Here is a 27,933-nt window from a genome sequence, read left to right as displayed (position 1 = left end):
ACTGATGATGAATAGAGATGTAAGCTGCAGGCATGTTGTTGGCCCTTTTAATGTAAGACCGGTGAACAAGCAAACTATTTTTCTAGGACACACTATCTACTCTTAGCATCCGATACAACACTTCTGAATGATAAATATCCCACTACAACATGTATACAGTTCACCTGGTCGGATGGGGATCCACATTGCCTCCTCAGTCGTGGTTTCTGCTGCTTCATCACCTCTCCATTGTCTGAGAGCTTCCTGAAAAGATCTGGTAGACTCCTCCTCATTGTACTCTCCTGTCATAAGAGAGGTGGGAAATCCGTCCCCATCCTCCCTGTCTTCAATCCTTTCCACCCTTTTCTCCTCTCCTTGATCAACAGCCAACATCTGTGACACACGAACAGTCTTCAAAGTATGACATAAGACAAAGAAGTTTCTTTTGAACACTTGTTACACTAATCTTGTTTTCTAATATACTTACAGAAAAATTTCTTTGCCTGTATACTTTTCCTTTCCATGACTAAATATGAATGTGTTGATGAGTGAAGATTTATTGGTGGTCCATTCAAACCCGTAGAAAACCAACACATCACAATCATATCACATCAGTGTTATATAACCTGAAGAACACTTCTGATGTATTCTGTAGACCAATCTTCTCACTACCTTCTGATCCCAGCTGTTGGGAAATGACTGTTGTGTGAGTAAGGTCAACTGAGCTCCGTGGTGTTAAAAGTCTGAAATGTCACTCTGACTGTTCCTGCCAGTCCAAGTCTGTTTGGGGGGGAGGGGGCATGTATACAAAAAATATGCTTGCAGTCCACCAGCCTGCCTGTAGATACGTCGTCAATTAGGGTTTCTTTGAAAGCTTTCATTTCACTCGCAACTCAGGCCGCAGAGGTAAAACTCACTCGGTGAAAAGGCTTGTTTCACATGTTTCTCCTGTATTATCGCAGCGAGTGAAATTTCATTCATGGGTCATTAACCATTTGGAAAACACATCTGTTTTTGTCGGAAGAACGGCATTATTTATAGATAGTGTTACATATTTTGAAAAATGAATTATTATTATTATTATTAGTATGTGTGTGTGACGAAGGTAACTTTGTCACTGTGGACTGACGGCTTCGGGCCTTGTATTATTATTGCACATGTGGTTTTATTTTGAAAAGTGTTTCCCTTTCCCCATGTCTGTTACTCCTGATTATGTTCACCTGGTGCCCTGTGTTGTCTCCTTCCCCCCCCCCCCTACCTGTGTCTAATTGCTGATTAGTGTGTGGGTATGTAGGCTCTGTTTCCCTGTCTGTGTTGGCAGGTAGTGTGTGTGAGAGATCCTTGTGGCTGCAGGCTGTGTTCAGGGAGAAACAGCAGGATTGAGGCTGTGTGTCATGTGTTCATGATTTAATAAATGCCCACACCGGGTTGTATTTTGGACGTTCTGCCTCTGCCTCCTTGCTTGGTCGGGCCGCTCAACAGTCAGCTTCACAGTGTGCAAAGCTTAGTGTTAGAATTGAAAACAAAACGAGCTTGAAAATGACCATAATATGTCCTGATTAACTCAGCCATTACTCACGGATTCACCGTAGTGTACAGTTTATGACTAAAAAGATAACATTATAGAATACCGCCTACCTGGCTATGTTCAGGGGGAGATTGCATATATTGTGCCCCAGCATCTGGTCCTTTTTCTGGGATCTGATCTCCTTGTCTGGTGATTGAATTGGATGAATACGTTTGATTGGGAGCTGATTTGGAATTGGGACTTGGATTGGAGTTATGATTTGCGCTGGTACTGGGAGCGGGGCCAGGGGGAATCTTGTTCTGGAAGCGGCGGACAACTTCTCGAGCGCTCACATGGGTCTGTAAGTCCGTCTGTAAAACAAAGACATGAGAGACAATCAACTTTGTTATTACTGAACTAAATGGCAGCTGCTTGCTTTTTTTCTTTTTTTAATTAAACAATAAAATAATGGCAGGGAAATTGAATGAATCAGACACAAGTGAAAAAATCCTAAAAACAAATTAGCATACAAAGCAAGAGATAATACCGCATGACACATAGCTGAAAGGCAAGAGATAATCCTGCATGAATTGAGAAATGTGGCAGTCATTTTTCAAAGCTGTGTAAAAATAGCAACTAGAAAGCTTCAAAATCGTCCAACTATAGACAAGGAATCAATTAGGCAGAACTTTTCCGGATTTGATCATATAATTAAGTATAATTATTACCAAGCAAGTTCCAATTCATTTTCACTAATGACATGCAGGCAGGGAGATAAAGCCACTATAGACAGCTGCCATGAACCCCATTTAGAGGGTCCAACCTAATCATTTAAAGTGCTCGTGCCTACATCACTAGCATAACCTTGAAAATCACAATGAACTCAATCCAAAGAGTTAATGCATGCCTCTTTATTGTATGCAAATATAACCAAGGAGAGAGTTTGTGCAGAAAGACAGTGTCGATGTAATCAGATGGTACCGCGCTTCATGCCTTTACACTACATCCATGACACACTGCAACACATACAAATCTTTACTTCTTCCAAGAAAAAAAAGAATTTACATAAAATGTTATCAGATATTTCCATACATAGAGGAAATGAGACCCACACTGCATGAGTGCTGATTGATTTTCTCTATTCCACGGGCTGAATTAATTATTCTGTTCCATTAATCACCACGGACTCGTAGGGCTGCGGAGGTTAACACGTCTGCAGTCTGTTATGCTGTCCTTGAGGAACTGAGACACGTAGAACTTGAGAAAAGACAAGACGCACAATTCGGGCGGTGCTCGAAAGCTCCAGTGCGGTATCATTTCGCTCATTTTATGATACATTTTTATTGCTGACCCTGTAGCACCTTCACAGAGATTCACATTATCTGCCAACATGTAGTCCTATTCTGCAGGACACGAGCAACCTTTTTTAGGCTGGGGAAAAGTTATACGATCATTTCATCCAAGAAACACAATAAAAATGAGTCTCGTGAGCCCCTTCTGTCCAAGGACCCTTCGAGGTGTCCTTGTTAGTTTCACTCTAAAGAAGGCCTCTTGCAGCATAGCATCACTTTTCACATTGACATGACCTGGTTGCTATCTTTTTAGTTTTGGATTCCGCATCTAGTCTTGATCATGAGCACACTGTTATGATGGCACTTCATATATTTGACAAGCTCAAAATGGAATCTCAATCACAATATTGTATAGCAGTGTAATCTCACATGTTAAGTAAAAAGCTAACGCTAGGCTATATCTACTACATCATGGTGGCATGGCTGCGTATCACCACCGCTAAGATAAAAGCAGACTCTTGTCGGTGTGATGATGTTTAGGAGTGACTTTTAGTGTTAGCAACCACCGTTTTCGACAAGACAAGGGAACCAGAAGTTGTTAAATGTCAATTTATTTCCAGGCTTATGGCTGCTCCACTTTCAAATGATTATAACAGAATATTTGAAAAATACCAGTCTGCGTGAAGTGTCGTGGAACTGCGGAGATACCCGCCCTACAAATTGTATTCGAAAGACTCAACAACACATTTGTTTTGGATCCTCTGAAACGTTTCAATTATAATGAAAATAATTATTAAAACATGAGCGTTTCCTCTTATCGTGAATCACATCGCAATTCCCATATAAGTCAAAAATAATGGCCTTTTTTTTTTTCTGTTGCAAATCGTGCAATCAGTACTTCCATAAAACAGACTTGTTCTTGTTCTAAAACATCTCTGGTGTTATGGTTGATGAAAGCAGAGTGCGGTTCATTCAGTGAAACTCTATCCATGTGTTGAATTAGTTCATTCGGTATCTCTTAGGAGGGAACTTGCCCATGGCCGTGGCAATCAAATCTTTAAGTATCTAATATGTTCTGCAAACAATCCCTCCAGCCTGGGGGACACCACTTCCCTCTTCACAACACGCTTTCATCATCGCGAGAGAATTTTAAACAGTGGAACTGCAGAAGGCATCGTTCTTGCCATTTCTCTCAGTCTTCATGCTCACTAGCCAACTGCTCTCACAGCTGCACAAAGTTCTTAGAGATAGTTGGCCAACATAATTTGCTATGATATTGGGGACAGAATCTCCTCTGAGTGTTTGGATAAACTTAATTTGAATTATTTATTACACACATCAGAGTGGATATGCAGTGCATCATCACACATCTGAGGCTAGCATAATCATCCAAATGAGCAAAGACATCTCTAATCCCTGCAGTTACTTTAGATTAACTCTGAATTTTGCAAAGAACATGTGCATTTCGGAGAATCTAGGGTTCAAGCCATCTCATTGTGCCTTCTTTAACAGCTGCAGGACACAGGATGAGAGTGATGCAGGGCAGCCTTTGTGCTTCTCATGTCATCAGGGTGGTCAGAGAGAGAGAATAAGAGATAGATATGTTTATGAGAAGAGACAATAAGTAAACACGTGTTATACAATACTATTACAGAATCACCTAAAATCTGAATTTGACACAGCATACCACAACCACCTCTACTCCACATGGGCTAATTCAAATTCAAAGCAAGAAGACTTTGTAAACATTAATGAAGTGTAACTGTGTGTGTGTGTGTGTGTGTGTGTGTGTGTGTGTGTGTGTGTGTGTGTGTGTGTGTGTGTGTGTGTGTGTGTGTGTGTGTGTGTGTGTGTGTGTGTGTGTGTGTGTGTGTGTGTGTGTGTGTGTGTGTGTGTGTGTGTGTGTGTGTGTGTGTGTGTGTGTGTGTGTGTGTGTGACATTCAGAGCTGAAATTAATATGCTTTTTTTGTCTCTCAGTCTCTCCTTCCCTCATTCTTTCCGAGGCAAATGAAACAGGATTAGCAGCAGAGGAGAGAGAGATGCCTGCATCAGCTGCATGTGTATAATCCCCGGTCTTTATGTCCTGCCAAAATACACGCTTTCTGCATGTGTGACTGAAAACCAGAGTGTGTGTGTTGTGAGTAAGCCTCAACCTATGCCTCGATCTGGATTGGCTGGAGCGAGGAGAGGAACAGAGAATTGGAGATACAAAGAGTTGTCCTGTCGTTGCACAGCTGTGGATGACTTTGTTCCACCATTGTTGATATCCGGTAACACACTACCTTCAGGGAGGACGTAAGCACAGAACAATTGAAGCTACACGGCACAGAGGTTAATAGTGAGCTGTTCTGTGCATTATCATACAAAAAGCTTCTACGCATATAGGTGTATATACATTCCTGCAAACATGTACAGATCATCTGATGTTTATTTATAAAGCCTTTTCAATGCATTCTCGCCAAAGCCCACATCATGGCAAAGTCAATCGCTTTGATAGTACTTCTAGATGAAAAATAATAGCACCCAAGAAAACAATAATATGAATAGAAGCCGGCAAAATCACACAAATCCTATGAGGGGGGAAAACAGTACAGCAAGCAGGAAAGAGGACGACGCACAAAAGCCAAGAGAACTGAGTAGTCTGTAGCCGTTTACAAACACTGTAAAAGAATATGAAAACAGAAAAACAAACAGTACATGACTCTTACTCTTATTTCACATCAGAAAATGGGAAGACTTTCGAAAAGGTGCTTCTAAAGGCATGACCACAGCCAATCAGTTTAGCTCACTTAATAATGGAGACCGTAACGGTGTTGCAATCAAAAGGGTCACCACGGTAACATGCAGCCGTGGAACTCAGGTTGGCAATACCACAGTGCTTCAAAACCTGCCATTCTCATTGAGGAGCTGGTGTTTAAAGAGGGCCTATTATGACTTTGACGTAGTGTGTTATATAGGTATGTGTGCATGTAAATGGTCTGCAGAGGCTAAAATCCCAAAGTTATCTCCAGAGAAAGTTTCTCTCCGACACACTCCCCCCCCACCCACCCGAAACGCCTCCATTGGACCCCTTTGTTTATTTCAGGAACATAATGACATCACTACATTACACATGCGCTTCAATTGGCTAGCGCTCCAACACATTGAACATGATGGGGCTAAGGGGCGGGACATCTCTAAGTGGTTGACCAATCACAACAGAGCCGGCCAGCCAACCAATCAGAGCAGACTGGGCTCTGGTTTCCGACAGAGGGCGAGAAGAGGTAGTACAGGCAGTATGAGAAAAATAAAGAGCTTTTTGAACATTAAAGCATGGAGACATGTCACAGTAGAGACACAAAATACAACCTGAAAATGAGCAAAGCTTATTTATAACAAATACAAAAATTGTAAATGATTCCTACCTTAAGTGGCAGACACAAATACTGCTGTGTAAACTGAGCACTAAAAAGGAGCAATGTCTTCTTAACATCCGTTATGCAATATGCTGTGAAGTGCAAAGGATTTTTAATTTAATTGATCAATAAGGTCCTTTTAAAAATCAATACAATTAAGTGGGTTACATCAGCTCGGCATATCTTATGAGTAGTTGTGTATAGCTTTGGATGTGTTTCAGCTACCGCTTATACAAATACTTTCCATACAAATTCTGCTTAATAGGACTTTGCATAATAAGTACAACGTGTGTGTGTGTGTGTGTGTGTGTGTGTGTGTGTGTGTGTGTGTGTGTGTGTGTGTGTGTGTGTGTGTGTGTGTGTGTGTGTGTGTGTGTGTGTGTGTGTGTGTGTGTGTGTGTGTGTGTGTGTGTGTGTGTGTGTGTGTGTGAACAGAATAGGGTTTTGTGAGCAAGGCATTTTCTAATGAGGGACAGCCATATTGTTATTGTGTGTGTGTGTGTGTGTGTGTGTGTGTGTGTGTGTGTGTGTGTGTGTGTGTGTGTGTGTGTGTGTGTGTGTGTGTGTGTGTGTGTGTGTGTGTGTGTGTGTGTGTGTGCGTGTGCGTGTGCGTGTGTGTGTGTGTGTGTCACACAAAACAGTGGTGAGATTGGGTACAGAAGCATGTCAGGGTGAAAATAGACTTTTAGATACTGTAGCCAGGGATACAAAATAAAATGCAGAAGAAAGAAAGAAAGAAAGAATGAAGCAGAATGGGATCATGGGATATTATTGGAAGTATCTGTGAAAGAGAAACAGAGACAGAGAGGCCGTCACAGAGCGGAGAGCATGCAGAGTGATGCTCGCGGGACCACGCTCACCTGAATGGGGATCATCCTGTGGAGCTTCAGTGCCCCCTTCTGGTGGAACCTGGTAAAACAGCCGATGCAGTAGTCCTCTGCGCATTCGGCACACATCTTCAACACAGAGAGACAGTGAAGTCAAGGGACATGTGAGGGAGAGCCATGCGACGATGTTTTTTTGTCTCAGAGAAGTATCATGTGACTCAGATGTGTGTATCTCTTGACTAGGAGAAACTTTAACAATTTGTTGAAGCTGATGCTGCAACTGGATTCAATGCATCTCCCTTTATAGTGGCAGAGTTAGCTACTGTATGCACAATATCAAGAAAAAAGCAATCAATTGTTTAACATGTCCAATGACGCTCATATTAACAGTCCATGGCTCCAGCAGCACAGGGTCTCTGCCTCTCCTCTGGTTTCGTGTGCAGTCTCTCCCTCGCTGCAGTCGACACAGCCCTTGAGCTTTATGCAAATGAATGTGCAATGACGTATCAGTATGCATATTAGTGTATACTAACTTATAGATACATGTGAGCAAGTGCTATCTACTTCTATTAGAAAAAGAGTTGGCAACACTGCGCAGGACAAACTGTGTTTTGTTTTTCGACAGCATTGTGCCGTTAATCCAAAGTTAATTTTCAGAGGAAATCCTTCCTTTGATAGACATCATGTCAAAGTGAAAGCGAGGCTTATAGGGAACTGATCTAAACACTGATGCTGTCACACTGTGTAATCAACCTTTATTTAAAAAATAAGCCAAAAGTTGAATATCTTTCCCTTTCATCTAACCTTAACCTTGCCAAACTTTGAAAGGAGGGATGCATATTGAAATGGATTTTCTGGCAAGATGCTGCAAGGTGTGCGTTAGAGAGGTGGAGTGAGTGTGTTAACATTCATGCTAAAGTGTGTGTGTGTGTGTGTGTGTGTGTGTGTGTGTGTGTGTGTGTGTGTGTGTGTGTGTGTGTGTGTGTGTGTGTGTGTGTGTGTGTGTGTGTGTGTGTGTGTGTGTGTGTGTGTGTGTGTGTGTGCGCGAGTGAATGCATCTTAAGGGAGGTCATTATCATTTCTATCTGTGAGAATCCGCTCTTATTAGTGGGGGAAAGTCCTTGCATCAGCAGGTTGGGGAGATGTAGGCCTAGAACTGGACGACGCACGAGGGCGAGGCCGGGAGGAGACGGCGAATAAGAGGTGAGGATATGTGGAAGAGAGGAGGGAGGCAGGGGGGGAGAAAAGGTATCTTACATTTCCAAAATAATAAATAGTAAAGAAGATATCATTTTTTTTTTGTTCTTCATTTGACATGCAGGTTTATTTATCGTTATAGCCGTCAGCTTCTAAAGATGCCTTATATGCTTGTTGGTGTTTTCCCTTTCCTGTAGTGTGTTCTAAGGGGTTTCAGGGCGTGTAAATCGTCTGCAATGGCTAACATCCCTGTGTTCCCTCCAGAGGGAGTTTTCTCCCTCACACCTGTCTGAAACGCATCCCTTGTTTACATCCGGAAAACAGTGACATCACTATGGAACACTTGCGCTTCTACTGGCTGGCGCTCCAACACATTGTCCGTGATAGGCTAAGAGGCGGGACATCTCTAAGCAGTTGACTAATCACAACAGAGCCTTCCAGCTAACCAATCAGAGCAGACTGGGCTCTGGTTTCAGACAGAGGGTGAAAAGAGGTGCTGCAGCACAGGCTGTATGAGAAAAATAGCTTTTGGAACATTAGAGCTTGTCACAGTAGAGACACATAACACTATTATTAACCTGAAGATTAGAATAAATGGGTCCTTTAATACCAACTTCAGAAAGTATTTTTTTTATACAACTTTGTCATTTCTTTCTAATGACTTCCTTCTCAGTCCCTTCGTTGCTACTCACCTGTCTATTCACTGACTATTGTACTGGATAATTGAGCTAATTACGAGGCAATACAATAAACAAAACAATTCAACGTTCCATTAAGATTCATCGTGGATCAGCAGAGGTCTTACAGTGCACATTTCTACCAGCAGATCCACCAATTAATCCTCTGTGTCTCTGTTTGTTCTACTATCTCACATTCTCCCCCTTTAGTTCTTTAGTATGTTTTAATGACCGCTTGTTTTTAACACTGTTTTCAGTCTTTTTCACCCTTTTTATTTCTTACTCATGCATATTGATGCCGGCGCGTGTGCGTTCCCATGCATGCATGCCTACAGCTGCGCCATTGCCCTTTAATGGTCCCCATAAAGCAGGGCCTCATTTCCCCTCTCAGGCCTAGGGATAAATTACAGCCCCTCCCCGGGGACTAGACATCCCGATCAGACATCTCTGTGCTCCGAGCTACACAGGAGGGAAATAAGCTCCTTTTTGTTTGCCTGGATGACTCTGGAATACAGCACAAGGCTAGTTGTGAAGTGTGTGTCCAGTGTTTGTGTGCACATGTGATTCTGGGCTAGTATGTGCGAGTCGTGGTTTAAAAAGAAGCCCAGGTGTGTATATGATTGTGTGTTTGTGTGTGCAGTTAAGTGCGGATCCAGACAGAATGGCAGGGAGAGAGTCGTAACGCTTTCCATTATTGTCGTCATTATAGGCCACAAGGGCAATCCAAACCGTGTGTGTGTGGATTCTCTGTATTTGTGTGTGTGTTTTGCGTGTGTGCCGGCACCAGACTACTTTAAGCGCTGCCATTAAGCCCGTCACTATGGGGCATCGGGGGCATTGGGACCCTTCACAATTCAGCCCCATCATCATCAAATGCACTATCGAGCAAAATGAGCACATTACATTATAACGCAATGTGTGCGGTGTGCACTTAAAATAAGTTATTCCACGACAAAAGGGGTAGAAAAATGGTGGCTGTCAGCTCAATCAGTTCATCCCCTCCCTCTCCTTCATTCCCTTCATGAATCTCTCTTCCTCTCCCTTGTCGCTCTCGTTTAGCCTTTCAGAGGCATCAGCTACTCAATCCTAAACTCTTAATCTCCACATATTAACGCCACTTTAGGATTTTTGAAGTAAAAAGCTAACGCTAGGCTATAAACAAACTTCATCACAGTCACATGGCTACGCATCACCACCGCTAAGCTAAAGGCAACTAATGTTCGGCATGATGGTGTTTAGTAGTTTATTTAGTCACTTGTTAGCAACCAACATTTTTGTTGCACAAAGAATGACGCAAATTCACCAGAGAACAAAAACGTGAAAATCTCTTCAGCTTGTTTAAACCACAGACCTTATTTCAGGCTTCTAACCACACGTTCAAAAAAACACTGACGAGGGAACAGGAAGGGGGTGACATGCTAACTCATTTACGGGTTTTAGAACTCATTCCTGCACCTCTCAGTCTGCCACAGTCCATTATACACACACATCAACACACATATACACAGTTGTATTTCTCTGTATCTCTTCTCATAGTTGCAGGCCACGGCCCCTCCTCCCGAGCAACAGTGGATGAAGAGCGAGAAAGAATAAACAATGGTGCCCTCAGAGGTGTCGGGTATCGATGGATCCGGCTAAACTGTTATCAGTGCAAACACAAACACACAGATAGACCAACAGATAGGACAGCAGAAGCACGGCGAGAGAGGAAAATATTAGATGGATAAACACAATGGCAGGCGTAAAGAGAGAGTGGTAGAAATATAGAAGGAGGGCAGAGGGTACAGTACACCAGAAACAAATTAACAGATAGAAAGATGGGGCATGATGGACAGGTGGATAAAAAGAGAAACCAGAATTGTAGCTATGTCTGACTCCTGGGGCCAGATGCTGTGGAGAATCACAACCAAAACTTTGTGTACTCACTAGTTTGAATATATGCTATTTTATGCAGGTATAAAAAGCGGTTTTATTCATGTTAAAGGGGCCCTATTATGCTTTATATGCTGATTTTCCATTTCCTTTAGTGTGTTTATAGGTTTTTTATGTAGGTTTTTTTTTGTTTACTACCGAAACATAGTGATGTAACTCTCGCGCTTCTATTGGCTAGCACTCCAACACATTGCACGTTATAGGCTAAGGGGTGAGACATCTCTAAGCGGTTGACCAATCACAACAGAGTCGGCCAGAGCAGGTTGGACTCTGGTTTCAGACAGAGGGTGAAAAGAGGTGCTGCATAACAGGCAGTATGAGAAAAATAAAAAGCTTTTTGAACATTGCATGGAAACATGTCACAGTAAAGAAGGGGTGGGGAACCTCCTGCCTCCGGGCAGTATACGGTCCATTTGGTACGGCCCTCAAGGTAATTTATAAGCACACGCAAAAAAGAAAAAAATATTAGAAATCTAAACCGCAAAAGAATTAAACAAGCGAGTGCCCGTTTTTCATGGCCAAGGTCAGGGTCCTTGAACACAACACGAGCCTAACGTGTCATCACGTGGTATATGTCTCGTCTGGTGCAGTTCTGACGGAGAGCACCAGAACGCGGCTCCGGCACTTCAGAAATTGCAGTACCCATAAGGAGCTGTACACATGCTGCAGTTTCTGCGTGGCTGTGTCTTTAGTTGAAAGCCCAGTGGCGATCTGTTCATCTGTCATACTGATCATACAGTCAATAACTTTGTTGTTATTAGCATCTGGTTAGCTAGCTATGCTAACGAATATAAGAAGCTTTTTCTCCAACCAGTGAGGTAAAGGCACATCTTTTGATGATCATTATAGTTATAAAAAATAATAATAATAACAGATATAAAATACCATATGACAGTAAAAAAAAGTTGTTATTAATAAACACAAATACAGTTTGAAGGGGAGCGATTTGTAGAATATCCATAAAGAAAAAGAAAAATCTGCTTCCAGTTCTGTTTCATATGGGTGTTGAGAGATGTATCCATAGAGCTCCTAATGTTGCTCTCAAAGTGCACCAGATTGATGCTTTTAACTTCAACATTTAAAAAAAAGTCTTCCCGGGGGAGCATGCCCCCAGACCCCCCTAGAGGAGGTTAGCTCCCCCCCCCCCCCCGCTTAAATCATGTTCACATGGATAGGAAACTAAATGCATTTGCACACATCTTGTGTCCATCTCTTTCTGTTGGGGTGGTCATGCCACACCGTGCACGTGCATGCATACGTGAGTCATGGCCCTTGAGAGGAAAAAGGTTCCCCACCCCTGCAGTAGAGGAACTAAATACTAATAAGAACCTGGAAATGAGCAGAATATTTCCTCGTTAATTAATGTAGAACTCGGCCCACATGCCCAAGCCTCATTTCCAGACAGCTATCCATAAATTGATCTAGAAACGCCATTTAACATATGTTCTCATATGGATATGTGTGCCCGTTCCAAAACTAATTAAATGTGTCATTAACACGAACGGCAAAGAGGTCAATAGCACCTGAACAGCTCTGTCATTTAACAATCATTAACAGGAAAGAAAATGGCTTGAATGTAAACTAATGTTGATATGCATTACTCGTAAGTTGCTCTGTCGATTGCAAGAATAGAAACACCATCAGTGAAGGAAACTGCACAAAGCACGTTTTCTATAAGGATTTCTCCACATTCTCCCAAGGCATTTTTCTTTTATATTGTGCATTTGTATAATTTATACATATGGTGTGTGTTGCTTCTGTTTTTTGGTCAGATGAAAAGCTCGCTAGGGAATGTTGTGTTATTTAACGTTCTGTCCAAAGAATACAAATTGGACAGTGGAGAGACACAAACATTTCAGAGTGAGGGTGTCTTCTGTATGTCTTTCTGTGTGCTTACTATTCCTGCAGTCTTGACTTCACATTGTCCACAGTGCGTTCCCCTCAGTCGGCTTTTTCTCGTCGTCCGAAGACCAGTGGTGGAGGGTAAAGGTGGTGGCTGAGGAGGGGCTAAACACAGCAAATATGCTCTTTAAATCTCAATGTAACTGTTTAGACAAATCTGTGTATTTCTGCATGTACAGGAACATGACATGCTTGTGTTTTTTCAGCCAAAAATGTACCTGCTTATACAACCAGTTGGAATTTCAGCCAGTTTATATCGAAAATAACAAAAACAGACCTTTTGAAAGTTGCATTTAATGCCTCTGTAATAGTAGCTTTTATGAAACATTCTGATTCAAGGTGCAATTTTGTGCCTCAGGCTTGTTTGAAGCATTAATAATTCTGCCAAGGCTGGTTAGTGGCTAAAGAGCTCCATCTTTAACAGGAGCACTCCACAGTCTGGCTCCTGTGATGCCGAGTATTCACTGTGCTGAAGTAACTATGAACAAGTCATTGAAGCTCTCCCAGGTCCCGGGGTGCTGCGCTGGAGCTGCTCTTGAATGCTAACCTCCATGTTGAGGGTAAAAGAGATTTCAGTACAGGGGAGATTATCAAAAGGAGCCACAGTGTCTCGTCTACCTGGTGCAGATGACCTTGAGCCGAGGTGGTGGCTGTAAACTACCCACCTGTTGGAGGTTCATCCTTCAGCACCCGGATCTTCACCTTTCCTGCTGACAGCTAAAGAGGACACAGAGAGAAACACGTGAGTGTGAGCTGCCTGCGAAGGTATGTGCAGAAAAAAAGTTTGAAAACCAGGAAATGAGTGAGCATCACACCACAACTCCTTCCCTGCATTTGTAATGTGCAAACAAAAAAAGAAATAGAAACTTGCTAACTGAGATTGTTTGTCTGTCCTAAAGTAAATGAACTGCATTTCTACAGCACTTGTACAGTCTTTGTGACCCCTCAAAGAGCTTTACATATTCAAGTCAGCATTCACCCTTTCAAATACATTCATACAGAGGCAGAGGCTGCTATACAACCTGCTCAGGGAGACTAACATTCTCACACACACACACACACACACACACACACACACACACACACACACACACACACACACACACACACACACACACACACACACACACACACACACACACACACACAGTTGGCTTGGCGAGTAATTTGGGGTTAAGTGTCTTGCACAAGGATATATTTAAATGTTGGCTGCAGGCGCTGCGAATAAAACCTCTGACCCTCTGATTGGTGGACGAATGTTTCAATTCAATATTCTTTTACTTTTTTCTAGCGTAAAATCGGAGAAACCTCAAACGATGGCTCAAACGTAAAAAAAATGCCATATACATTCTGCCATGAACGCTGCAGTATATATGTGATCGTACGCTTTTGGTATTTTTTACGGTTACAGGCACGTAGTGTATCAACATCAACAAGGACACAGGAATTAGGATACTTCTTTTACAGTGCATGAAACCTTAAAAGTTACAGCTTACAATACAAAAGCTTCTCATAGTCTAAGGAGCCATGCTTGAGAATAGGTGTATGCTAGTTTTCAGTAGTAATAAGCATGGACACAAATAATATTTTCACATTATCCATCAGTGACCTTTATGAAAACACTTTGGAGAAACCAGTTCATATTTGACACCCTGATCCCCAGAGGGATAGATTTCTCTTGTACCTTTTGGAGCCGGTTCTCCTTGTTCTTCTTGGTGCTGTTGCTGTTTAAAGAACCGCTTTGTCCAGACTTCCACCTAAACCCTCCAGATTGCCTGAAGCAACAAAAAGACAAAAGCAGAACAAGAGAGTTCTTCTTCAGCAACATGTAAAGAAACAGTTTGATAGCAATCACATTTCAAAAAACAGTGATTATCTGTTTTTGTCGTTGATTAGAATTTATTTTTGCCTTTTTTTAAATGGAAATATTTAACAATATGAGCACGTGTGGCGCAGTGGACTAGTGCGTTTGTGTTGGGATCAGGGGGGCACAGGTTCAAACCCCACTGCAGTCAGCATGTCGTTGTGTCCCTGAGACACTTCACCCCAAATTGCTCCTGTGGGGATTGCCCACAATATTGAATATGTACGTCGCTTTGGATAAAAGTGTCTAACAAGTGGAATGTGATGTAATGTAACAATCACTCCGACATCCATTCTTAATTAGTTATAATGTGTATAAGGTTTAAAAAACACAATCAATTAACCCCACTAGCTGCACAAATACTTTAATCAAAGCGCACTGAAATGGGTTAATTATAAATATGTTTTCTTGGAGAAATGACAATGTATATATTTAATGCAAAGTGAGATTAACTATAAGAGAGAACAAAATCCTTCTCAACCTGTATAATACTTCAAAGATTTAGCACCAAACTGCAAAGCAAACAACTTCCTGTATTTCCAATAAGGTGAAAGTGATTTAGCAAAAACTCAGGATTAATGCACTTAATCCATTGAAGTACCTCCAGAAGACTAAAGCCTTTTAATAACAGTGTTAGGCTTTAAGTAGACCACATGGCACTGATGTCAAGAAAGAAGAAAATATCAGCATAAAAAAGGCGTAATAGTACCAAGTGAGTAAATCCTAAATCCTTTAGACTGAATCCATGAGGAAACGTAGAAAATCCCTTTGTTCCATTCAGAAGTGAGTGAGTAATGTATCTCAACACCAAGAAGCAAGGGAAAGCACTTTGCCACGCGCCTTTACATACACACCAGAGTCTGGCTGTTCCAACATCAATTATGTACATATGCAATGTTATATGGGTCTCTTTCACATCGCGTGATTCACACGAAGACCAAGAGGATGTTTTCCGTCTTGTTGCAGACAACGGAGGTCTATTGAGCCTCACACATAAAAACAGAATATGAGAGGTTACAGGAGTTATTCCAACTCAACCACACATAGGCTCAGATGCAAATCCAAGAAGATGAATGCAAATGCGCACACGCATGCATAAACACACACACACACACACACACACACACACACACACACACACACACACACACACACACACACACACACACACACACACACACACACACACACACACACACACACACACACACACACACACACACACACACACACACACACTGATGCAGGACGCTCCCGTCGGTCGCAGAGAGTGAAGGAATGGAGAGGGATCTTCATTTAGACGTAGGTTATTCATGTTCATGTTGTTGAATTATTTATGCTATTTATGCTATTGTGATGTCTGGCTGTGTTTGATAGAAGTTTATTTTGGATTGAGCTGGCAGCCTGTCGAGGCGAAGAAAGTCAGACGTGGGTGTGTGTGTGTGTGTGTGTGTGTGTGTGTGTGTGTGTGTGTGTGTGTGTGTGTGTGTGTGTGTGTGTGTGTGTGTGTGTGTGTGTGTGTGTGTGTGTGTGTGTGTGTGTGTGTGTGTGTGTGTGTGTGTGTGTGTGTGTGTGTGTGTGTGTGTGTGTGTGATGGCAAGACTTGCCACCACCCTTGATGCCGTGGCAGTGTTGTGCTGACACTGAGGGTGGCCGTCAGGTAATCACATCACCTTGGCAACTGGGCTGTCGCTAAGGGAGACAGTTGAGGCGCACCCCTGTGGGTGCAGGGTGACAGGGTGTCCCCTCAGGACAGGCAACCTGGAGAGATAAAGTGTGTGTGTGTGTCTGTTTGTCAAAATTCTCATTATCTAATCCACACAGACCCACACACACATATAGGTAAACACCAACTTGAACATAATTATGGCTACAATTTGTTTTCAGAAACATAGATACTGACACGCTCCCATAGTGCATGTTTCTATGGTGACCGACAGGTGCAAATGCGTTACAACGGCCCAAAACATTTCCATAAGGAGAATTGGCCACAGTTTTAAAATTGAGGCAAATGTAAAAACACAAATGTGCCAAAACACATGCAGATGAAGAAACACCTTCCCCAACCGAACAACACATGGGCAGCATTTTGAAAACATTCAACAACTTGAAAAAAACACTAGAAGCGTTTACTAAAAGCACTACATAAACGAAACGCTAACTTTATAACCATTGAACTTCAAAACAAGCACTCCGACCCCAGCTGAGTGCATCACTTTTTAGTGTCCCCGTTTCCGTTGTGTTTGGAGCTTCTTCCAGCACTTTTTATTTGCAGTGTTTTGTTTATGGAGCGCTTTTAGTAAACCATGTGCATGTGTTGTCAGGTGGGTGAAGATGTTTCTCCATTCCCATGTGTTTTGGCACATTTGGGTTTTTACATTTCCATTCTTTTTGAATGTGCATCACGTATTTCCAAATGGAAGTGTTTTGGGCTGTTGAATTACGTTTGAACGGGTTGGCCACCGAAGGTTTTTTTCTGTCTCACAAACACACATTTCCCTTTTAAGCATTGACTGTGAGTGCTGCTGGCGATGAACTCCAGACTGCAAAGATTAATCAGCAGAACAAAGTTATTTCGAAGACTTTCATCTTTTATCCATCAATAGTGTGCATGCGTGCAAGTGTGCGTATGTAGGTGTGTGTGTGGGATCGAGAGGGAAAGAGAGATTGTGTCAGTCTGTGTAAAGCCAGTACTGCAGTGAGAGTGACAAGCAGTGACCTGACTCCACCTGTTACACCGGGAGAGTCACATCAGCAGACAGACTCACACACTCCTGTCACACACTGTTATGCACCTCTCACTGTGTAGTGGATGGGTGGCAGACGACAACCTCTGAGTCACAACTTGCGTATTGTAAACAAACATCAGACGCGACACTAAATGCCACCTCCAAGAACATTTCTTTATCAAAGCGGAAAAAACAGTGAGGAGGGCAGTATCACGTTAGCTTAGAAAACAATCCAGTGTTAACCCAAAGGCAAAATCCACCTGTACACACGCATGTCTAACACACAGCTATCACCGAATGAGACAAGTGCCAACATCTGAGTCCTGCAGGTTCTCGCATGCACACACTTTTGAGTGAAAAGCCAAGGTAATTGAGAATTCTCTCAATTATTTTTGCTCAGGGTTTGAGACAAGACCGCAAGGCAAAAACAGATTCAACAGTCAACCACTTGACATGATGTCCCGCCCCTTAGCCTAACACGTACAATGAGCGCTAACCAATAGCAGCCCGAGTGGTAAATAGGGATGTCACTATGTTTTCCGGAAGTAAACAATGGAGTCTTATGGCGTTTCAAGCAGGGGGGGGGGGGAGTGTGTGTGTGGGAGAGAACGGGAACTTTAGGATTTTAGCTCTTGCAGGCCATTTACATGCACAAAAACCTATATAAGACGCTAGAGGAAAGGGGAAATCCCCCAAAAAGCATATTAGGGCCCCTTTAAAATGATTATTGTGGGATATTTTAAGAGGATCTGTTCGGGCTCAGGACTTCTCCAGCACTTATTTTGCCTTTACCTTATATAGTGCTTACTGCAATTTGGATATTGCATCAGTCCACATTGCAATTTCCATAACATTTGGATGAATTCGGCACACACGCATCCATGAAACAGACTGGGGACTGTGGGTAAAGCAGTAAAATGGCACAAAGACACTGGAAGAAAAAGAATAAATGGATACTGGAAAAAGAGAATGCGTAGCAAATATAGGAAGAAAGCAAAGACAGAAGGGCGGATGAAAAGGGAACCTCGACTGTACTTTTAGATAAGGCGAGAGCTGTGTAGACCTAAAGACAAAGCTACAGTAAGCTTGTGATCGGGCCAACACATTGAACACATTAGTGTACTCTTCACAAACTGATTATACGGCACCTCCTCTCAGCAAACTACATTTGTTCACCTATTCTGTGGCTGTGTACGTAACAGTGTGTGTGGGTAGACTATAAAACAAAAAGGAACAATTCATCTAGTCTGGGAGCTCAGCGATCTAAGAGACAAGCAGAGAGAGAAAAAACAGCGGTGCATAACACAGACACACAGACACACAGACACAAAGACACACAGACACACAGACACACAGACACACAGACACACAGACACACAGAGCAGAGCCAACATACATCACAGACTGAGGATATACCGAGAGAAGTGCTGGAGAATGCACTGGCATGTTCTGGGAGGAAGTAAAGGAGGGAAGCTTTGAGAGAATCCAGGAAACATCAGAACACCTGATTAACCCTCATTCTTCCCTGCCTTCTCCAATTTCAATCAGAGAGGAAGTGAGCAGAAGCTGTTTCAACTTTTTCATTAGAGGTGTACCAATGAATTGATTCAAACTGTTTTCACATCTAAGAGACAAATAAAAAGGTAGGAGGGAACTGAAGCTACATTGTTCCTTGGTTCGATTGTAATCGTGTTGACAGGACACGTGTTTTTGTTTTAGTGCCTGATAATGTAATTTACTCCGTGACTGCTCCTCTTCAAACCCACTTCATGTGTTATCAGCTTCATCACATCTCACAGAATGTAGGATACCGATTGTTAAGACATCTCTGCAGCACCAAAATACTTATATTTCCACATGTTTAGCCTTTGCAAAATGTCTTGCTTCCTGCGGTTTGGATATGACACGAGTCCATATTGTGAATTTGATCAAACTTCCATTAATTGTGCAACTTTAAATATTGTCATCACTTATTCTGTACACTTTTATGCACACATCTAAACTCTGCAGTAACAGTAGTCTTTCTCCTACACACAAAGACTCTCACTATAACTTCCCATCGAGATGTGAAATCTTTTCAAATATTTCAAAGGGCTCAAGCAGGATTCCAGTCGAGTGACAGAGTTGAGTGTCTTTACTGATTTAAAGAGCACAAGACGGACAGAATCAAAAAGTGCAGCACTCTCTGCAACCCTCCAAAAAAAAAAAAGCTGCGAACACAAGTGGCATTATTTACTGTATGGAGGAGCTGTATCGAAAACACACGCAGGCAGCCCCCCACACAAATACCTTGTGGTATCTTGGGGGGCTGGTGGAGCGTTAAATGTTGCAGTACTTCAGTGTGACAGGAAACACTGTGTTTATGTGCTTATCGCTGCAGCCGGGACAAGAAAGGCCCTCTCCTCTCTGATGTATGGCTTCTTAATTAGAGCTACACTTAGAAACAGAGCTCATATAAGCATACACACACACACACACACACACACACACACACACACACACACACACACACACACACACACACACACACACACACACACACACACACACACACACACACACACACACACACACACACACACACACACACACACACACACACACACAGAGGAAAGAGTGACTCTCATCATCGCTGCTATTGTAATTAGCAGTGGTGTGTGTGTGTGTGTGTGTGTGTGTGTGTGTGTGTGTGTGTGTGTGTGTGTGTGTGTGTGTGTGTGTGTGTGTGTGTGTGTGTGTGTGTGTGTGTGTGTGTGAGCTTTTTCTAGCTGTTAACTATTTGAGGAAGAGTAATATACATCTCCTGGTTCTCCCTAAAGATGCCCCTGAGTTATGTGCTCATATACAGTGATGTACTCCTCCATTACGCCGTTCTCCATAACTTCCCGTTGAATAACACCTCTCTGAGTTATTAATGAAATGAGATGAAATGAGGTTAACTGGGAACGGAGCATAAAACAATCACATTAATAAACAGTGTTTGTTTGTTTTCTGCAAATTAATTCCCTGCTCCTCAGGCTGGGATGCTCCTCAATTTGAATTTGTCGGATAATAGTCATAGGTGCACGCTCCGTAATGAAACGTGGAGAGAACCGATTAAATGTTGTGGTAGCATTTCTGTGTGTGTATGGGCCTGTTCCCTGTGTGTATGCTGTCCAATGCAATAAAGCCTAATATCCAATTGCAATAACAAAATATATTATATTGCAAAACATAAACAATATCACAATAGACGTACAGATGAGTTTAGTGTGTGTGTGTGTGTGTGTGTGTGTGTGTGTGTGTGTGTGTGTGTGTGTGTGTGTGTGTGTGTGTGTGTGTATGTGTATGTGTATGTGTATGTGTGTGTGTGTGTGTGTGTGTGTGTGTGTGTGTGTGTGTGTGTGTGTCAGAATGTGTTGATGCCATCTCTCTGTGTGTCTCACACGTCTCACACTGATGCCCATGCTTTATAAATAAGGCCCCATACTGTACATCTATAACCATTTCTTTAGACGGTGTGTATCAGTCAACACATGACAGTGTTTGTATTTGGCACACTGTTGATCATCACAACAGACAAAACATAATCTTTCTTGTCATGATGACACCTGTCGTTCGTCATTCGACAAATGAGCGTGAACTTGGAAAGTTCTTAGGCTATTTTTTATGGCGGAAAAAACATGTACTTCAAAGAGAACCTCATTGTGCTCTTCGGCAAGTTTAACCACGACGTGTGAATATGGACAGGTCTCTGTTATAGATGGTGCGTGTGACTGTGGACTGACGGCTTCGGGCTTTGTAATATTGCGCATGTGGTTTAGTTTGAAAGTGTTCCCCCTCCCGTTTTGTCTGTGGCTGGTGATTGGGTTCACCTGGTGCCCTGTGTTCTCTCCCCCCCCCCCACACCTGTGTCTTATTGGCCTGATTAGTGTGTGTGTATTTAGGCTCTGTTCTCCCTGTCAGTGGGCAGGTAGGGTGTGTGAGATCCTTGTGGCTGGTGACTGTGCTCACGTGAACAGCAAGATTGAGGCTCTGTCATGTGCCCGTGAGTAATAAATGCCCACACCGGGTTGTATTTTGGACGTTCTGCCTCTGCCTGCTTGCTTGGTCGGGCCGCTCAACGGTCAGCTTCACACGGCGTAAACGGACCTTCGCGCGCTATCAAGCAGTGAGCGTGCGATGTCCTGTTCAGATGACGTCAAATCCAACGGGATGCCATAAATAAACTCCACAGAATCACACTACACACCTACGCAATGATTACATTCAGGCAGACTGTAGAACACAACCTCTTTGGACAATTTATATACTTATTGAAAACAAGCTACAAAATGTAATACCTTGGAAAATGCCGTTTAATACTTTTTAATAGCCTTAATTTTCGCTAAATTGATTTATCAACTTTTAAAGGTCCCATGTCATGGCTATTTCTACTGATCATAATTCCATTGTTGAGGTCTACTAGAATAGATTTATATTGCGCAATTTTCCAAACTCACATTGGTCTCTCATACAGCATCTCTGTATAGTATGTGTATTCACTCTCTGTCCTAAACGGCTTGTTGGAGCTCCTGCCCCCCCCCCCTCCCTGTGAGCCCAGTGTGCTCTGATTGGTCGGGACGTTGAGAGGCTTGTTGCTGCTCGCAGCTGCGAGGAGCGGACAGGTTTCCGGGTCGGCAATACAGCGAGAACAAACTAAACTCAATCCTGAGCACACACAAACACTCACAGCCGAAGTAAAAACAATAAGTGTGGCTTGATATTGAGTAAGAAAAAGGTTTATAACGCTCTGAGCATGGGTCTGCGGAGAGCATTTCTCCGCGATCCCAACGTAGTAGCCCGAAATGTTTACCCATTTAAACAGTCGTGGTAGATACCTTGTTTGTTTTAAACATCAAAAATACACAAACAACAATGAGTACTTACAGGTTGTGTACCCAAATCTCCCGCTGGTCCAAACAAAGTAGGAACAGCATCGATCTTCAGTGCCCTACGCTGTACATATCCGGCATGAATCGCTGAAAGGTTTGTGAAGCTTTGTTTCGTGAAAGGCTGGCAGAGGGTGTGGCCTCTGGGTATCCCCACGTCACAGTACCCAGGAAGTAAACAATGGAAAATGAGAAATCTCCAACGAGGCGTTTTGGGGAGGTCTTTTCTGTGTTAGAGTTTTACTCGCTACAGGGTGTACTTTGAGGGTTTGTGACTCTGCAGACCGTTTACATGCAGGAAAACCTTCATAACACACAAGGGGACGGGTAATAACCGGAGAAGCATGACATGGGACCTTTAATACTTTTTAAGACCCCGCGGACACCCTGGTAATGGATTACATGTAACAGGGTCACGTAGTAATCAGATTCCTGGTGCATTGACCTTTAAAATAGTCCACTACATCGAGCCTACTTCATCTATGAGTGGCTTTTTCAATTCTCCCCTTTTTTCCTTCCACGGCAACCTTTGCTTGACCTTTACTGGTGGAGAAGTCATCAGCCTTATTTAGTCCCTCCCTCCATCTGTCTCTATTACTCAGTGTCTCTGCTTTCCTTGTTGCTCGCTCTCTGTCGCAGTGTTTTTCCCACCTTCCCACCTCCCTCTCTGACTCCTGTCTTCCATTAGTCTCCTGCTCCGTTCCCTGTGTTTGGCTCTGACAGTGAGGAGAGTGTGTTTTTTTTTCATTTATATGTTAAGCCTCTTATCTCTCACATTGCTATGTTCATCCCTCTTGATCGTTAAGACGTTTATAAAAGGCAACATGAGATTTCTTGCAAATGCCATGTACTATAACATACTAGTTGTTGTTATTATTGTGTGGCTGTTACAGCATGTTAACTTATCTGATGGATAAGAGTGGACAAGTGAGTGGTTGTAAGGCAGAAAGGGACATATTTGAAGAGGACATATTATGCTCCTTGTTGTTGGGGAAATATTTTCCAAGGCCCGTAACTTTGACCCAGTTTATCAGTTCAAAGTGTCCTGACTGAGCACACGCACCTGTAGCCTTGGCTGCTGTGCTCTCAGTGTTCTGTCTCCCTGTTCCTGCCTGTTGGCGTCAGCTGATAGAGGTGTTATGATTCTATCTTGTTATGCAGCATGTTGATTATTCTCTCTGAACTAGCTAAATACACGGGTCTGGGGTAGTTCTTCAGAATTGACGTGGCAACTCTACCGTGAAGTCAGAACCTCTGGCTCTTGGACTTGTGATGTGAATTCTCCGGCCGAAGCTCCTATAATAAACCATCAGTGTTTGACATCAAAGCTCCTGCTCTTCCCGTGTCTCCTTCATGAGTCGGTGACTCCCACTGCATTGCTACACAGAAGTTTCCCTTACACTTGTCATAATTGTATTTTGTGCTTCTACCATGCTTTTTCTCATACTGCCAGCACCTATTTTAACCCTCCGTCTAAAACCAGAGCCCAGTCTGCTCTGATTGCTTAGCTGGCCGGCACTGTTGTGATTGGTGAAATGCTTAGAAAATAGCCACCCCTTAGCATATCACGTCGTACTATGTGTTGGAGCGCTAGCTAACAGAAGCCTGATTGTTCCAGATAAAGACCTTTTTGAGCATTAAAGCAAAAATTAGCAAAAAGTCCAACACAATTTGAAATGCAACAAACTAATCACACAATATCCCAATGTGATGGACTGAACAAAAAGCAGTAAAATGGTGTGTGTTGAATCTCTATAAGGTCAAACCTGACTCACGGAATGTGAATCTCCGGCTGCTGCATCCTGTCTTGCACAAACTCATTCAATATGTTCCTCTCTCCTATCTCCTCGTACTGTTCCATTCTCACCTTCCCTCTTCAGTCTGCCTCTATCTTCTCCTCCTCTCTCCTCCCTCTCCAACTGTAACACTGTAGCCTCATCCCAATACCCCTCCTCGACTCCTCCTTTCCCTCACTCGCGTCCCTTCCTTGCATCTTAGCTCCGCCTCCGTAAGATGCGAGCGAGACACGAGGAGGTGACGCGAGGACAGAGGAGTCCTCAAGTATTAATTGGGATGTCCTCGTTCACTCAAACGACGTCTGTTAATGATGACATCATGTGCACAGCTGTATCCCCTCTCATCGGGCTTAACTGAATAACCCTTAGAACAGGCCCATTTCTGGTTAAATATTTATTTAAATGAATGAATCTTTCTCTTGTTAGTCAAGGAATTCAATGTATGATGGTTGGTCCTGCTTTTGTGTTCCACTTTGGTGTAAAATGTAGCCTACATTTAAATACAAATATAATTATAGTAATGTGAAAGCCTTTTAGAAATGAATTGCACATAATAATTCCCACGGAGCTGTGAGCACTTATACATGTATGTGACGCTTTTCCACTCATCTTCCAGTTGTCGGTTTTCCTCTGTTGAAATGGACCAGCTGTGAAGGTGGGGGCGGGGCTTTTATACGCGAGTAGTGAAAACACTTCCGCGTGGTCTGCTCGCGTGTATCCTCCCTTTCGTCTCCTCCCGCGCCCCTCCTCCCTCACTATTGGGACGTCCTTCAAAATGGCGTGTCTTGGAGGAAGGGAAAAGAGGAGTCGAGGAGGGGTATTGGGATGAGGCTAGTAACTCACCCTCTCTCCTCCTTCTCTTTACTCATGCTCTCCTTCAGCTGTTGCAGTTTCTCCTCCATCTCTCTACTCTCGTGGGCCAGCGACACCGTCTCCATCTGTAGCACTTGCAGGTTCCTACGGCAACATCAAACACACACTCACATATGTGCAATCAATCAACAACGATCAATCATACAAATGACCTACTCCGTCAGATTGGACGGCCGGGCTTTCATCAATATGTTCTATTCATCTACTGCACTGGCAGATCCCTGTTGCCATGACTGATCAATACTTTAATCAATTAGTCACTGGATCAGGGAACCACCAAGCCAGACATCAATCCAGTCCATTACCTGTTGGCAAATGAGAAACTTTGTGGGAGATTGGACTCAATTTTGCACTGGGGCATTATGTAGAAAACAAATACCCTGCTCTGAGAATGATCAGAGTCCAGGTCGCATGGCTTATCTGGCCTGAAACTGCATTTTGTGAAATGCTCTGTGGGTGGAATTTGAATGGGAAGAGATGGAAACAGTATGGCCGCCAAGTAACTCTAATGGGCTTCGACCAAATGCCCTAAATCACATCATTGATCGTATCTCATCTTACCTGGCATTGAGCTTGACGGATTTGGCCTTGTTGTTAGGAAGCACCACAAAGTCATTTAAATTCATCTCTCTTCTTTCCGAGGGCTCAGGTATTCCTCCTGCGTCTCACGATGTGCTTCTTTCTATTTTACGAAGAATCTCTTCTGCAATAAAAAGCAACAGTAATGGCATAAAACGGGCTATCATGCTGCGCCCGGGCAAAATCACTCACTGCCATAAATGAATACAGCTGCGATGAAATGGCAAGGACATATTTGGTCAAATGTATAAGAGGCAGTTAAAAAAAAAGCGATCCTGTGTGATTAAATTGTATCTGAGAGACTTAGGTGCTGTTTACACGGGATAGAAATGGGTTGTATCTGCTACTTTTCTCTTTCGTATAGCCCGTTCGTTCACACAAGGCCGTAACGGAACCGCGGAAACGGACCCCTAAAACGATAACGGCGGAAACGGACCCCTAAAACGATAACGGGTCCCAAAGTGGATAGATCTGCAAACGGAATGCTCTGGGGGGCCAAACGGCTCCGTGTGTACGCCCTACACGATCATTTCCTGATAACGATGAAGCCATAGCCCCGCCTCTCCCCACCTCTGCTGCTCACTGCTGTAGCATGGTCAGTAGCTACTGACCACCATGCTACAGGTGTTAGTGCACAATCTACAGCTGCTCTACCACAACCATCAGCAACAAGTGGACATGGAGAACTACATGAACTACATGTTGCTAAATCCACCGCGGAGAATAAACAGAAGGGCAACCAGGCAACCATGTCAACCATGCTCGGGGGTCTTCTTCGCTGCTTTTGGTGTATTTTGTGGCGGAAGTACAGCGCCACTTACAGGCCCGGCATATGTACTACAGCATCTCCAGCGGGTCGATCGCATGGATGTATAATAAGGTCGATCGGTCTTGTGTGAAGGGACACGTTTATTGAGCCGTATCCGTGTGAACGGAAGACTTTTTTGATATCGAATTCGGTGTGTTTGCGTTTCGTTTGGGTTCTCGTGTAAATAGTCTCTTATATGTTTGACAAATAGCTGGCAACTCTTCTATGGCAGTAACAGCCAATTAAGTAAATTAGCCAGCAAGGCAGCATATATTGTTTTACAGAAAAAGCCAGACAGCCGCACCTGCTGGCAACCGAGCTGATTGCAGAGTCACATTAGGGGGAGGTGATTAGCTTCTGATTTGCTCAAGGTGGGGAGCTTCTTAAAAAAGACCCTGACATTTCACCTGCTAGGAGCTACAGTATATATGAAACATTTTTCAAAAAAGCAACATACATTTGTATTTGGGTTAAATATCCTTTAAAATATTGTGTTTACTTTATGCTGTTGTGTGGTCTATCATGACATGACTCATTAGGTAAGGACAACAATGTCCCCACTCAGCTGTGACATAACACCTTGTGCTAAATAAACACATACCTTGACACATGCTACCTATGTCACTTAGAAGTCAACAAAACAATAATTAAACATAGTGAATTTGGATCAATTCATAAAAACGATCACAAATTTACACTTGAAAAAAATACTTGTATACCTCCAAATCAATATGTCTGCAGTTTTCAAGGTGACAGGAGTACTCAGAAGTAAAATAGAAGTACCATAGGAATACTCTGTTACAAGTAAAAGTCCTGCATTCAAAATGTGACTCAAATACAAGTACAACATTATTAGCATTGAATTATATTTAGAGTACCATAAGTACTCATTGTGCAGATTTGCCCATTTGAGAATCGTGTATATTATGTTTTGATTATAATTATTCATGTAATTAATGTGTTTATCAATTATTCATACTTGGTAAAAGTGGAACTAATTTGAATCACTTTATTTACAGCTGGGTAGCATGTCAATTTAATCCAGGTGTAACTAAGGTATCATTTAAATGTTGATCATATTGTTATAATTAATCCATATCTACAAAGTAACTAAGATGTAGTGGAGTAAAAGTAGGCTACAATATTTACCTCTGAATTGCAGTGGAGTAGGCTATAAGTAGCACAAAATGCAAATACTCAAGTAAAGTACACGTAGGCTACTCCAAAAGTATACGAACAGTAGGCTACTTAGTAAATGTAGCCTACTTAGTTACTTTACACACTGCGTGTGGCTGTACAGCTAACGGCTACAGGAAGAAGTCAATATAAAATGTATTAAACTACTGCTAAAGTAACGTTGACTTACTTAAAAGGTTTCAGCACCAGTTTAGTAAATGTCACCAGGATTTAATTGAAAGTAAGTAAACGTGAAAGTGCTGTGTCGGTAACATCGCGTTAACGTCACAGCACATTAACTATACACACTGTGAGGACATTAACTCACCTCCCGTCACTCTCCTTCGGTTTACCAGCCTGTATCAGCACTATCAATCTTACCCGTTTCCAATTCTGCCGGCTTTATTATCATGAAATGTCATCTTATGAAACAAAAATGTATGTTTAAGTATTTAAGCACTTCACGCTCCTCTCTCCGTGCTCAGAGCG

At 42.7% G+C, this 27,933-nt stretch overlaps 2 protein-coding genes across 2 annotated transcripts in view; both read right to left on the bottom strand.

Moving 5' to 3' along the window:
* The window catches only part of LOC307037991 (uncharacterized protein), a 40,509-nt gene extending 40,192 nt beyond the window's left edge, over positions 1 to 317 (bottom strand). Inside the window, exon 1 of the mRNA XM_079679270.1 lies at positions 165 to 317. Coding sequence (XP_079535396.1) covers positions 165 to 288 — 124 coding nt within the window. The 5' untranslated portion in view covers positions 289 to 317. The remainder of the gene's footprint in view (positions 1 to 164) is intronic.
* LOC307034955 (zinc finger B-box domain-containing protein 1-like) lies at positions 307 to 27,933 on the bottom strand (the record flags this gene model as incomplete). The annotated part of the gene is made up of 9 exons (XM_079673877.1): positions 27,773 to 27,933; positions 25,443 to 25,584; positions 24,852 to 24,965; positions 14,394 to 14,484; positions 13,375 to 13,426; positions 12,705 to 12,814; positions 7,035 to 7,130; positions 1,618 to 1,857; positions 307 to 372 (listed from the first exon to the last, which is right to left on the bottom strand). Coding segments are annotated over exons 2-9 (834 nt in total), but the record flags the coding sequence as incomplete, so codon positions are not given.

Source organism: Notothenia rossii (assembly GCF_949606895.1).
Source record: "Notothenia rossii genome assembly, chromosome: 4".
Classification (NCBI taxonomy): Eukaryota; Metazoa; Chordata; class Actinopteri; order Perciformes; family Nototheniidae; genus Notothenia; species Notothenia rossii.
Note: the sequence above shows the minus strand (reverse complement) of the source record. Positions and strands in the feature narration are given on the sequence as shown.